The sequence below is a fragment of the Hydra viridissima genome, unplaced genomic scaffold, assembly GCF_058129835.1.
Source record: "Hydra viridissima isolate aposymbiotic clone 2 unplaced genomic scaffold, HvirCarnegie_v1 scaffold_5, whole genome shotgun sequence".
Lineage (NCBI taxonomy): Eukaryota > Metazoa > Cnidaria > Hydrozoa > Anthoathecata > Hydridae > Hydra > Hydra viridissima.
Window position 1 is genome coordinate 20104541 of NW_028324304.1, and position 12591 is coordinate 20117131.

General features: G+C 25.4%; 1 protein-coding gene across 5 annotated transcripts; it reads right to left on the bottom strand.

Moving 5' to 3' along the window:
* Window positions 1-2159: 2159 nt before the first annotated feature.
* Window positions 2160-12166, bottom strand: LOC149889254 (uncharacterized). 5 transcript variants are annotated; one of them, XM_090088416.1, is made up of 3 exons: window positions 11556-11730; window positions 3464-8884; window positions 2160-3386 (listed from the first exon to the last, which is right to left on the bottom strand). In XM_090088416.1, exons 2-3 carry the CDS (start codon window positions 3891-3893, stop codon window positions 3361-3363), a joined length of 456 nt encoding a protein of 151 aa, XP_089944542.1. In that variant the 5' UTR covers window positions 3894-8884; window positions 11556-11730; the 3' UTR covers window positions 2160-3360. The 5 variants fall into 5 exon arrangements, with proteins under 5 accessions (XP_089944542.1, XP_089944540.1, XP_089944539.1 ...); XM_090088414.1 differs by lacking the exon at window positions 2160-3386 and adding an exon at window positions 11742-12166 and having other exon boundaries at window positions 3893-8884; window positions 11556-11588; XM_090088413.1 differs by lacking the exon at window positions 2160-3386 and adding an exon at window positions 11742-12166 and having other exon boundaries at window positions 3893-8884; window positions 11556-11606.
* Window positions 12167-12591: the final 425 nt, after the last annotated feature.

Consider the following 12591-nt stretch of genomic DNA (forward strand, 5'->3'; position numbering starts at 1 on the left):
TCATATCTTCTTCAAATAAAATGTCATACCTGCGTTGTGTTAAAAATAGTTTACCTAACCATCGTATGATGTTCATGACTTCGTCCATATTCATATTAATGATTTTACACATATACCCATTTTGCCAACTATAACCTTCTCCGTATGTTTCGATCAGTAAAATCCATTTTTTTAATAAATATAAAGTTTGCGTTAAAAACAATAAACGTTGTTTGATCTTTGACGTATTTTCATTTTGAATCAAATTTTGCATTGAATCAGACAAAGCAAACAAATTCACTTCGCTTAACCACTCGTATAACAAATCTGCTAAACTCTCATGACTGTAATTCACATAATCTATTTCTTTTTGATTATAACGCTTTTCTATTTCAATTTCACAAAAACGATTTTTCACATTTTCCGCTTTTAATTTATTACATTTTTTTTTACATATGGTGCAAATAATTTCATCTGGTTGCCATAAGTAATCATAATCTTCTGACGATATATTTAAAGAAGAATTTTCTTTTAATAAAACCTGATTACAATAATTTTTAACTACTGCAGCTAATAACAACAAATCATACACTATCAAATCACTTTTTAAATTTTCTTTTACCTTCAGGTTTTCACATTGACTCATCTCTCTCCATAATTTTTGCCGATATTCATAGGCTATAATATTTTTACAGTGTTGTATAGGAACGGGTAACAAATCAATGATATTTTTTTTTAAACTTTCATCGTTGTTTTCGTAATAAAAAACCAATTGTTTTATCACATTTTCTTGTACATTTAATCCAAACAATTTTTTAGCTAAATGATCAGAAACAATATTTAATGACACTGTATGACAAAAATAGGTTAAATGAGACAATGTTTTTTGTTTTTCTTCTTTTTCACCTGTATATGGTATATTTAATGTTTCACAGTCAAAAGTGATAAAAAATGGAAATTGTCTTCTACTTTGCATCATAAACTTTGTACGTGGTTTATAAAAAGTTCTTTTTGGACTATATAAAAAACATTTATTATCATAAAATCCTTCACAGGTAGTTTCATGTCTTTTTTTATTTCCTTCATTGGAATAAAATTGTAAACAACGGGGACACTCTTTTAAATATCGTTTTGATTCACGTTTTTCACTGACTAATTTTTTACTGTAGTTAAGATTGATTAAATTTAAAGCGTGGTAAGTTTGATTACCTTGATTGGCTATTAAAATGTTGATGGTATTGGAAAATTGTCCGTTTAGTAAATCTTTTTCTTCCGTTTCCAGTAATGGTAAAAATCTTTTTAACTGTAATGGATTTAACAATTTACTTTCAAAAATAGGGTTTAAATAATCTTCGTAAATGTTTATGACTTTTAAATTGTTACCAATCAAATGAAGTCGATTGATTTTTTTTTTAATTACAAAAATTCTTAAATGATACGGAAACATGATGCCTTCGTTCGTAAAATGCATACATATGGATTCTAAGTTTTGTACAGTCAAGTTATAACAACTGTTTTTAATAAAAATGAGAAAATTTTTCATCGCTATCCAATCTTCTTCTTTTAATCCTTTTTTTAAAAATTCAAAAACTTCCTCTTCGCTTTTAATACCGCCTACCGTATTTTCAGTCTCCCAATGATCAAAATCTTTCACTTTTCTAATTTTTATTTTATTTAACAACATACCTATTAATAAAGCTGCATAAAAACAATATCCTTTGTCTACTATTGAACTAAAATCTAAAAACATTTTTTGTTTTTGTTGAAAATGTAATACTTTTCCATTTTGAATATTATTATCTGACCAAACCATACGAGGTCTACACCAAGGACCCATTAATTCTGAACACTCGTTATCTTTACAGTTTTCTTCTTTATCTAACTGTTTTAAATATTTTATTAAAGCATTAACGTTATGTTTTGAAAAAGGATTAAAATCTGATCTAGTTTTTGTATTTGTTGTGTTTATATTTTCTTCTTTATCTAATTCTATTAAATATTTAATTAAAGCGTTAACGTTATGTTTTGAAAAAGGATTAAAATCTGATCTAGTTTTTGTATTTGTTGTGTTTATATTTTCTTCTTTATCTAATTCTATTAAATATTTAATTAAAGCGTTAACGTTATGTTTTGAAAAAGGATTAAAATCTGATCTAGTTTTTGTATTTGTTGTGATTATATTTTCTTCTTTATCTAATTCTATTAAATATTTAATTAAAGCGTCAACGTTATGTTTTGAAAAAGGATTAAAATTTGATCTAGTTTTTTTACGTTCTATGGAACCTATGATTTCATTTCTCATTTTCATAATTTTGTCCTCTTTCACATTGGTCAATAATTGAGACTTGAACAAATCTAAAGCAATAAGTCTCCAACCGCTACCACTTTCGACATAATCAAAAGCTTGTTTAATATTGATATTAGATATCATTTTCAAAAATGATTTTTTTTCCAACTTTTTAATCACATACACAGGAGACGAATAAGCAAATTTAACAACTTTTGACTCACCGCTTCCGTAATCATCATTTCCATACAACATGACTACCACGTTTTGGTATAAACAAGGAACGTCGAGTGAAGGAAAGGATAATTCTTCTTCTTTATCGAGGAGTTCAGATGTAAATTGTTCTATCCATTTTTCTATATCCAAAGGATTTTGAATATACATATTTAACTCATCTGTGTTCATTATACTCTCCGTTTTAATTTGAACAGTGCTTTTATTTCTATATGTGTTGACAAAAAAATGGGTTCCACTAATATAGGATTTTTGCACTTTAGAAGTAGAGTACTCCATGTTGGTTATATTATTATTATAGCTAAAATAGGAATAGAATATACAAATATTAATGGTTTATAACATAAAAAACAAAATTTAAAAGTTTTTTTCAAAAAATTTTTTTATTTCATGATAAGAACAACTCTAAATCCCATAAATGATATTTGTTTAAATAATTTTTATATACAGTTACTTCATATTTAGAGCAATGAAATTCATTTTGTTCATGCTCTTCACAAACAACACAAATATCAAATTCAACAATATTTTTTACTGTTGGAACTTTCCATTTCTCCAAGTCAAAACTTTTGAAATTGTGTTTTTCACAAAAGTTTTTTTCTAAAGTTCCACCTTTGTATAAAATGATATCTTGCGGTTTAAAAATACTACATAATATTGAATATATATTTTTACAAAATAAAGGTGAAGATGTATTATAGTTCAAGTGATGTATGTTTTTTTTACAAAAATCAAAAGCGTTTTGTTGTTTTTTCTCCAGATCCACATATTCGACGCAAGGATTACAATAAAAAGTTATTGGTTTATATTGTTCATTTTTGTTCGAGTCGCTATCTAATAACTTTAGAAGGGAACATTCTCTAACACAACAGTGATATTTCGTTGTCTAAAAAACAAAGATATATGTATAAAATTATTAAGTCAAAACAATTAAAAATAGATAAATAGGATCTATGTTATTACCTGTATTCCCTCCATGTCCATGATCCAGATCTGTTGACCCGAACCCGCCATTTCTTTCAATGTTTTCTACTTTGATATTTATTGGTCTAAAATAAGAAATAAAAAGCATTTGTGCTATTTTTTCTCCTTTATTGATATTTACAATTTCATCGCTTTTGTTTTCTATTTGCACTTTTATATTGCCAACATAGTCAGGATCAATTAAACCCTGAATAACATGATAAGGTTTAAAAATTCCACTAGATTTAGCCATGATTATTCCACAAATATGTTTAGGCATATAACTCATATTTAAATTACTGTCTACAATGGTTTTGCTATGTGGTTTTAATTCCTTTTGACCAACACAATGAAGATCTAATCCAGCACTATTTTTAGTAGCATAAACACTTTCTATTTCAAGAAATTCATATTTTATTAAAACTTCCATTTTATCTTAAAATAAATAAAAAAACATTTATGAATTCAAATCTCAATCAAAATTACAATTTTCATAAAACAAAAAAACTTTAAAACGCTGTAATGATATTTAATTATAATTTTAATTATCTACAAAACAAAAATACCATTTTTTAATTATTTATTTTCCATTTTTTAAGTACAACATCATAATTAACAGTTTTACAAACTAACAAAATATAATCTACATAACATATATAGTCTACAAAACACCTGTCTGTACATATACACTCAGATTTTTTTTTAAAATTTTTTATAATTTTAGCGATTTGTTCTTTTCTTGTGTATTCCGTCAAACTTTTTATAAAAGTGTCATTTTTTAATGGTTTGTTCATTTCCACTAAAACGATCTCTCTATCCAGACATTGCTTATTGAGTACTATTTCGCTACATTCCAACACGCGACTAAACAATGTACAACTCCAATCTTCGGAAAAAATCTCCGCACAAATATCGATTAATTCATCGTCAGACATTAGCAAACTGAATGACATTGTAATTAGGATTTTAAAACAAATACCAAATTGATATTAGAATTATGTTTCTAAAAAAATACTAACTAACATAAATAATAAGTCTAAAAAACTGAATTTTTCTGAAAATAAATTGTTCAAAAAAGTCCAGTCTTGAAGATTACTAATTTTCAATATATCCTAAATTGAACAGTGACATTTATCATCGCAATATACTTTAGTTAAATAAGTAGGATTATGTCGTTGGTGAAATTTTATTTAAGTTAAAACCAATAAAACAAAATTTATTACACTAAACTATGAATACAAAAAATTATGAAAATAATACATAAATGTATAGTAAGATTTATTACTTATTAAATTTAACACGACCACATAATTTAAATCTCTCCATCGTAGTCGAGCATACAAATGGTTAAAAAAAAAATATTGTTTATCTAAGGATAAAATAAAGTCAAATTCATGTCCTTCATTGTTCTTTTTTAAATGTTCCGTTAACAAAAAACTCAATTTCTTTTTATCTTTAAGAATGAAAGCGTCTATGATTCCAAGCATTTCTTCATTAAAAAGCATCTCCATTTTTTCAGTTTATTTATTTTTTTAATAATTTTTATTCAGTACCTAAAAAGTAAAAAATTTTTTCATTACAAATTTTTTAATGGTTATAAAGATTATAAAATGTATCCAAAAAATAATAAACAATGTCATGTTCTAAAAACAATGAAAAACAACTTGACTTGAAATTACAACTCCTATAGGAATACCAACCAACAAACCGACAGTCAAACCCAAACCGAAATTTGTTTTTTTAGGATATAAAATTTGTTCTTTATTTTCTTCCAACAAATTTATCCAATCCTCAATATAATTGAACATTTCTTTTTCATTTTCTGCGTTTAAAATATACAGCTTAAATTCTTCTAACGCACACGAAATTATAGTTTGAACAAATAAATGCTGATATTTACAATCAAAAGAAATGACGCTTCTATAACTCGTTACGGTTGTTACACCAGGCATAGTACATTCCACTTTAACGACGTTTATCTCACGTTGTATAACTGATTTCTCATATTTCAAAATAAAACGAATTAGTTTTTTTATTTGGTGACTTAATTCAATAGACGGAGAAACGCTTAATACTAATTCATCTTGAATTTCATCTTCAGTTTCTTTTGAACATAACAATGATATTTTAATTTTCCATTGTTTCTCTTCATTTTTGTCCAAGCTTTCAATATTCATTATGAATTCTAAAAAATGACAGGACATACAATAAATAATATTAACTAAAAACAACAAGAACATTTATCATCGCAGTATACTTTCCAATACATAAAATTCCCACTTTGATGAGGTTTTACTTTTGGATGCTTTAAACTCCAACGAGCAAGTTGTTTAATGTAGCTCAATTTTTTACAAATCCCATAATATTCGTGCAAATAAATAAGAACAAATTGACGGTTTAAAAAAGTTACAACTCTATCTATATCCCATTTTTCAAAGTCTTCAGGAACATTTTTAATTATTTTTTCCATTTTAATGCTAAATTTAAAAATACAAAATTAGTAAAAACATGGTTCATATTATATTTAGTTCAAAACATAGATCATATAACATTGTTTATATTATATAAAAATACCACCGTTTTAAAATAACATTACCGTGTAAAAAATTAAAAAAATAAAAAAACATTGTTATTGTTATTGTTTTTATTATTCACTCTACCATTTTTCTTTTGTTAGATAAAAAAAACACATCAGCATTAAAAGCGCTATCAAAATAGTCACCGTTACGTAAATCATCAATTGAATCAGGTTTAAAATTTCTTTTAAAAAATACAAAACGTGTAGCTTCTGGATACAAGTTATGTAATACTTCTAGACTTTCACTCTTTCTTTTTCTACCGTAAACATAAGCCGTTCCTTTAAAACTAAAATGTTTTTTATTTTCTTTGTTCGTTTCTTTAAACATTTCATATACTGGATAAGGCGTATACAGACAATAAATCAACTGATGATAATATTTTAGGGTGCTATATTCCAACTCTTTTTCTTTCTCTAATTCTAGCATTTTTATCATCTTCGGCATGTACAAATATATTTCGTAATAGTTATCGAAACTAGATCTTTTGGGTGCATTTGATTTAATATACATACTTTTAGGTATGGTATTAATAAAAAACATGTGAAACAATACTTTCATTTCATTAATAATTTCGTAGCCATGAGGAAACGAAATTTCATATCTCGAACGAAACATTTTTAACGTAGCTAGTTTATAATATTTACTTAAAAAATTTTTTCTAACCATAACCATATAACTCACCAACCAGACATCATCGTCTTTGAATTGAATTTGTAAATCTTTTTTCAATTCTTCCATGTTAACCAAATTTTTCGCTTTGTTGAGCCAAGTTTCATAATCTTCACCTAAATAATTATCTTCTAAAACACAATTAAGAACTTTTTCAATTAATAATTCATCATCAATCATTATATGATTTGAATTACTGACACTTTCAAATTTTTCTAATAATGAGCCTATTTCTCGGAATTCATTTAATACCATTTTGGATTTCTTTTCAAAATCAATATGCGGATATTTGTTTGCTAAACATTTAAAATTTTGGTTCAAATCTGGATATCTGTCAATGAGATCATCTGTTACAGTACCAACTCCTTTGTTTACCAAAAACCCTTTAGATTTTGTAATTTTTAAAGAACCTTCAGACGACATATTTTCTATTTTGTTGTCTTCCATGACGATCGATATGTTTTAGTTAAAGTTTTTCCCTTGTTAAACTATTTAATAAAAAAGATTTTTTAGTTTATTAAATTAATAAATTTAACACAATGACTATTCAAAAATCGTTATACAAACTAGTCGTTTATTATTTTTTGATTAAATAAAAAATGACAAATATTATACAGTATTCCTCGATAAAATATCATCCACATTTATTCCGTGACGAATTAAATATTCACAACAATAATGAAATATGTTATGAGCTTCCCTACAACCCGGCATTAAATTTAAAAAAAATACAACGTTTGATAAATGGTCACAAATGTGACATGCTAAATATTTACAAAATATAATATCATCGTTTTGTTCAGCTTTTTCCTTTAAGGCTCTAAAATGATCAACAAATAAGTTATTTAAAATTTCAGTTTTTGCACTTTTAATGTCTAATAAACTCAAATAATAAGTCACACTATTTAATCCATCGATTAATCTTCCAGTGTGTTTAAGACAATTATCGTCTTGTAAAAAAGTACCTTTTTCTTCATCGTCAAAAATTTCAATAACTTTCAAAGAAATAAGTCGTATTTTCTTTCAAAATTAAAAAGTGATCTTGCTCATTTAAATAAAAACTGTAATACAAAAGACTGTCACATATATCATTTATTTTTTTGATATTGTTGTTTTCCAAATGCTTTAATAGTTCTTTATTGTCATTTATTAAATCACACACATTGATTAAAAATGGTTTAAAACGTAAAGCGTATACCATCGTCATCTTTTACAAATCTAATTCTTCTTTTGATTTTTCTAAAATAAGTTTTTAAAAAGTTTTTAAAAAATTTTAAAAGTTATATCATATTATCAGATTCAGAATAATACGTACTGACAGGTGGTCCTTCCACAGCAGTTAACTTTTTCTCTGTCAAAACATAAGACGGTATAGATTTTTTATTCATTACTTCGTATTCTAATCTGTTTTGTTCTTTAATAAAAACATGAGTTTCTTTTTCTGGAATATAATTATACATCGATATTAAAGTAGGTTTATCCGCATTAAAAGTCATTAAAGGAATGGTAAATTCTTTACTAATCGTTTTCCAAGCGTTATTTTGACTTTCTTTAATACTTTCTATAAACATTTCAGCTATAAAATTTTCATCCCAATTTTCATAAGAAATAACATTATCGTCAACTACGTTATAATAATATTCCATTTTTCTTTCACCGCTGATTTTTGGATTTACAAAACGATTGTCATCAGGTGATGTTTTTATAGCAGCGCGATACATGAAACATTTAACGTTAAATTTAGGATCGTCTAATCCTTCGCAAATAGTTAAGCTGTGATTTAAACACTCGTTAATTTTTTTAAAAGGTATCAATACGGAAATTTTTTTAGCGTTTCGAATAACATGAAATACATTTTTATTAAAGTCAAATTGTCCTACTAATTGTATAGGGCAATTTAAATATTGATTCATTTTACTTTTAGAGTCATCTTTTTCATTGACATAAATACAATATAAAGATCCTGCAGCTAATTGACCATAATTTAAAAAATGAGAAGAAGGAGTACTAGATAAAGTAACCATTTTTTACTTACGACCTTGATAGCTTTGTTCTTTACTTTTGTATTACTTTTTGTTCGATGTCTTGTCGATTGAAGACGTTGAATGATTTCTTTAAAAAACAACCCTTTTTTATATGTTTTTTGAGACTTAATCCGATAACAATAAATATTCTAAAAATAAAACATTACTTTAATAAAAAATATGTCATAAACAAAAGAAAATGAGTCAAATAATCTGACCTACAAAAAACCTTTTTTAAATAATTTTAACAAGATTAACATTATCGACAATTTTAATCTAACGTAGTTTCGAAAACAAATTATTTTACAATAAAAAATTTTTCACGGTATTTGCATTGGCGACAATTTTAATCTGAGGTAGTTTCGAAAACATATTTTAACAATAAAAAATATTTTACAGTATTAAAAAGATTAACATTGGCGGCAAGATTAATTAAACTTAGTTTCGAAAACAACTTTTCAACAAAAGAAAAATTCTTCACAGTATTAAAAAGATTAACATTGGCGTCAATATTAATTTAACTTAGTTTCGAAAACACCTTTTTAACAAAAGAAAAATTCTTCACAGTATTAAAAAGATTAACATTGACGTCAATATTAATTTAACTTAGTTTCGAAAACAACTTTTAACACTATAAAATTTTATCCACTATTGAAATAGGATTACACAAGATTAAGCGTCAAAAAAACACATAAATAAGCTTGAAAAAAACACATTTTATCAAACGACTTGAACTCGTATTGAAGTGTTTTGAAGTACGTAAAAGAAACACAAGTAAAGGTATAGAATGAATTCTTCTTCAAAATATTTATTTTATCTTAACGACTTAAAAAATCATTATCAAAGAATAGCTGAAAAACATATAGATTTTGCTTGTCCTGCAGATGATTACGGAAATTGTGATTGTTGTGACGAATAATTTTTAATGAATAAACAAAACACAGATTTGTTTCGTTGTTGTAAATGTGTTTTGTATTTTTGTGTTTCTTGTTTTCATTTTCATCAAAGTATATGTAATAAAATGTTAACCAAAGAAAAATTAAAATAACATGCGGAAATTGAAAAATATGTTAAAAAAAATGAATCGTTAAAAACCACAAAAGATGCACTCAGGATAAATGTCATGTCTTTGAAACAAAACAAAAAATAGAAACAAAATTGATTTTTTAGATGGGAAAAAATCGTTGTAGAAAAAATATTCAACATCATCCCTATTTCAACGCTGAGGTTTTAAAAGAGTCGTCACTTAAAGGAGAAATAAAAAAATTAAAAGAAGTTTAAGGTTCAGTACATCATCATTTTTTTGCTTTTATAAAAATTAATTTGTATGTAAAAATTTTTTTTTAGATTAGCAAATAAATGGTTAAAGAAATTAATATGAATAAAATCGTCAATATTATCACGAATTTATTTGGACAAAATTGGAAACAATTTGGATACGACTTTTTAGCCTCTTGTGTTATTGACAGCATTGATTACGATGAAAGAACACTTCATGAAAAAATTTACAAAACAATGTTAAGAATTTTTCAAAAAGATCCCATAGACAATCAAAAAAAAATTCATGCTTATTATGCAATGAAAGGACATTTTCAATATTTAGAAATACATTGGGTGTAACAAAAAATATTGATTGTTTTGCAGATCATTTTTTTTATCAATCTATTGAATTTACTTTTTTATAACAATGTTTTTTATTGTCTTTAAATATAATTCAGGTTTATTAATTATTTTTTAGTTAAATATTAACTAAAATGAAAAAATCAAAGTTAACAGTAAATTCAACTTATTACAAAGTGTTTAACGTAAAAGAAAAACATTTATGGACAATTCAAGAAAGAAAAGAAGTGAAAAACATTTATAAAAAATGGCGTTATGAAAGAGTTATTAAAAATTTATCAATGCTACCAGACTGCAAAAGTTTTCCTTGTGTGAAAATAAACAATGAAACATTAATTTATAAAGAAATGAACAAATATGATTTAGATTTGATTAAAAATGAAATGAAATACAATTGTTTATAAAAAATTTTTTGTTTTTGTTATCAAATACAATCGTATATAAATTTTTTGTTTTTGTTATCAAATACGATTTCTCATTAATGTCATTTTATAACATGTCATTTTTTAAAAAAAGATGAATTTTCAAAATAATAAAAAAAGAAGAAACGATGCAGTCGAAGACGAGGATGATTACTTTGACGAAGAATATGAAAGGCAGCAAAGGAAAAAAAAAAATGAAAGATTAGCTCTGGAAATTATTGCAAGAAAGTTGGGAATAGATTCAAAAGTTTATGCTAGAATTGCTGGAATGGACGAATGGAAAATAGAAGAATTAGAGTATGACAATAAAAAACTTTCCCATTTTAATTTAGCGGTAGTGTTTTATTTAAAAAAGACCTTTGCTGAAAATTTAAGAATATTAGCTTATATGAAAAGATATGATATTGTAAGAGAAATACAAGGTTTAATGTACGATTGATAATTTTTTTGTACACATGGAGATTGATAGTTATTCCAATACAAGTGAAATGATTAAAGAAATCGGTTTATTAACTCATAAAAAATATTATTTAAAGTTATTACATGCTACAAATGATTTTGAGTATTGTCATTTTATAGTAGAACATTTGAATAATAATTCTTTTATTAATCTTCAAACTGAATCTGTTGTCATTGAATATTTTTGTAAAAAAATTATTTAGATTAATTAAAATGAACAACCAAAAAGAATTGAATTTATCAATGAAAGACAAGAAATCTTATATTATACAAAAGTACAAACGAATTAAAATAGCACCAAAACCAACCGCAACAATACCTGAAATAGCACCAAACACAACCACAACAATACCTGAAAAAGAACACTTACCTGTTATAACAGGTAAGTTTAAAGTTTACAATTTAAAAGATAAACACAAATTTACATTGCAAGAGAAAGAAGAAGTTATAAAAATAATAAAAAAATGGAAGTACAACAGGATAATGAAAAACCAAAATTTTGTACCTGATGAAACCAGTTTTCCGTGTGTCAAAATGAATGAACAATGGTTAGTATATAAAGAATTAACCGATCAAGACATTCATAACATGAAAGTAAAACTTTTTCATGACCTGTATTTAACGTTGAAAAAGAAATTTTAAAATTTTTTCTTTACTGTTTATCTTGTACTTATTTTTCTCATAATCTTTATTTTTTTAATTATATTTAAATATACAAAACTTATTTTTTACTCATTGTAAATTATTTACTCTTTTTCTATTTTGTTGAATTTGTAACCTCATTTGATAACTGACTACAGTGATTAATAATTTTTTATGGAAACTTGTACCTTCAGGCTAATTATTTAGTGAACAATAAAACGAAAACAACATTTTTGTTTTTATTTAAAAAAAAGTTATTTTTTATTCTACAATAAATTTACAAAAGATATAATAACTATCTTTCGTTTCTATTGAAACGCATGACCGGATTTAATACTACTCAAACCTTTCTAACGTCGAGTATATAATCCGGATCATGGAGGTCGTCGTCGCTTTTTTTATTATAAAAAACAAAGTCACAAAATTTTTTATTATAAATTTTTTATTATAAAAAAACAAAGTCACAAAAGATATAAAGTTATTTTTTATAAAAAACAAAGATACAAAAATATAAAAAATTATTGTCCGTTTCTATTGAAATGCATGACCGGATTTATAACTACTCGGACCTCTCTAACGCCGGGTATATAATCCGGATCATGGCGGACATCGTCGATTTCGGATTCTGAAGACTCCGTCTCCTCCACTTCGGATTCCTCTGAAGACTCCGTCTCCTCCACTTCAGATTCCTCCGAATCTGAATCCATCATATA

Bases quoted from the DNA above. Each gene is read 5' to 3' on its own strand.
- LOC149889254 (XM_090088414.1), bottom strand. From the start codon at position 7,158: ATGGAAGACAACAAAATAGAAAATATGTCGTCTGAAGGTTCTTTAAAA.